Source organism: Phaethon lepturus, unplaced genomic scaffold (assembly GCF_000687285.1).
Source record: "Phaethon lepturus isolate BGI_N335 unplaced genomic scaffold, ASM68728v1 scaffold14915, whole genome shotgun sequence".
In the NCBI taxonomy this organism is placed as follows: Eukaryota; Metazoa; Chordata; class Aves; order Phaethontiformes; family Phaethontidae; genus Phaethon; species Phaethon lepturus.
The window spans coordinates 1-2020 of record NW_010538470.1 but is presented as its reverse complement, the minus strand read 5'-3'; the positions used below and the strand labels follow the sequence as shown (position 1 = coordinate 2020).

General features: G+C 39.8%; 1 protein-coding gene across 1 annotated transcript in view; it reads right to left on the bottom strand.

The window, feature by feature from the left end:
- Positions 1-1738, bottom strand: part of LOC104620564 (citron Rho-interacting kinase-like) — a gene marked incomplete at its 5' end in the record, with an annotated part of 9722 nt that extends 7984 nt beyond the window's left edge. The window contains 3 exons of the mRNA XM_010286827.1: positions 156-291; positions 494-574; positions 1569-1738. Of these exons, the coding sequence (XP_010285129.1) occupies positions 156-291; positions 494-574; positions 1569-1738 (387 nt within the window). The remainder of the gene's footprint in view (positions 1-155; positions 292-493; positions 575-1568) is intronic.
- Positions 1739-2020: the final 282 nt, after the last annotated feature.

The following is a 2020-nucleotide window of genomic DNA, read 5'->3' as shown; positions in this document are numbered from 1 at the left end:
AACAAGTGGGGGGGGGGGGGGGGGGGTAGAATAAGAAAAAAGCCCTGTAATGAATCTAAAGGAGAGCCTGGCCCTTTGGCACCACAGTACTCTTAGCGGTACAAAGAGTCACCATACATTTACTGCAGGACAAATGGTAACATATAGCCCCCTACCTGCTATCATGAGTAGCTTCTCCAGATCCTTGATGAGGTGAATTTGGAAGACGGCACCCATTCCTGGGATATGCGTTAAGGAATTCTTCAGTACATTCAGGGCATAGAGACCTTCTTCTGCACCCACCAGTACTACCTACGGTAACAACAGGAAAAAAAATAAGCACGACGTGAGGAGAATAAGGAACGCTCCAAGAGCAAACTTGGACGACAGTGTTTACCAGTGAAAAGAAAAAACAAAGCAACAATCAATCAAATCCATAATTACATATGTGGCTCTTAAGATACTATTTCCATGAATGAAATATCAGAAGGGCCCAAGTGAACATTATCAGTACCTGGTCACTGAAGGGCATTGTGCAATTTATATCCAAACGGTCTTCACCCTCTAGCTTCAGCAGGGAGTTCCCGAGCAATTTCTACAAATGACAAAAAGATTTTTTTGTTGTAGTTGAGATAAAATAGTAATAGAGAAAGAGATAAAGATTAACAACGTACGGTCATCACTTCAGACAGGCAAAAAGCTTGGCACCTATTTCTTTATCTCAGAAAGCTAAAAATTGCAGGGATACCACCTACAAAAGCATTAGTAAACTTTTATCTAACTGAAACAGAGTCAGGCAAACCCATCAGAATTAACCTTAAACTTGGGCAGAACCTATCGTTGTGCCTATCCTTTCTATTTCCCGCAATCTCCTGCAATGGAGCAGTGAAATTTTCCTAGGGGAAGGACTGAAAAAACGAAAGTCCAAATGTTGGTGGGAGCATGTATTTTCCTCAGAGGCAAAAGGAATGCTAGCATGAGAAAAAGAGATGATTTCCAGCTAGTCAGGTATTCCCTACCTCCAGATGCCATAGAACACTAATATGCAATGCCATAGAATCAAAACCCCCTTTATGAGAAAACAGAGTCATCAGTGCAATAATGGTGAAAAAGCCTATCCAAAACTAAAACAAATTCGTTTAACCTTTTATTCTTATCAGGAATAAAACTTAAACACACACACCCCCCTCCCCCCCAAGAAACAAAAAACCCCCGACTTCATAAGAATGGGAGAGGAGGGAGCTTTTTGCTTGTTTCTTTCTTTCTTTTAAGGTTTGCTCGTTCAACATGGTACATTATGAGATTGGATTAAACCATGTCCTAACTGCTTTTTCTTCCTTTGCTGGAATTACAGAGATACAATTTTGGGATCCTCTTACTATACTCCCCAAGTCTAAAGAAGGATATTGTAATACAAAGCATCAGTCTCACAATGAACTCTTTTCTTGGTACTCATATTGTACATCATAAGGCAGAAGTAATAACTTACCTTCAGTGAAACCCCAGTATGTCAAATACCGAAAAATTATTTTTCAAAACTCTGCTCCCTCCCAGAATATTTTATTATTAAATGAAACTTTTATACTCACAGCATCAGCCTCAGCTTTTTCTCTGGAAACTCTCCCACCTGCCACTATTGATTCCAGTGCTGTGACCCAGCGCTGTTTGTCAGGAAAGCTGGGTGCTAACAGGTAGAGTGTTCTACCAGGCCAGCAAGTGGTGTGTGGATGAGACTCCAATTTTAGGATATATGGCACATCTGAGATGTTATATAGATAGAATAAGACTTAGATTAGTTTTTGGAATATTGTCAGTGGACTTAAAATCAACACCTTTCAGCCTCATTGGAGAGAAGTTGTATTTATCATGATGTGTAACCATGGCAATTTATACATAGGTTTCTCCTTTACAGGTCCTGCACAGGCTAGCTACTTAAAGCTAAATATTAGCTGGATGTATGCAATCCATACATACAATGCTGTCTCTACTACCTAAAAATAATTTCTTGCCTTTTATTCAAAAGAGAAAGAAATACCAGGGG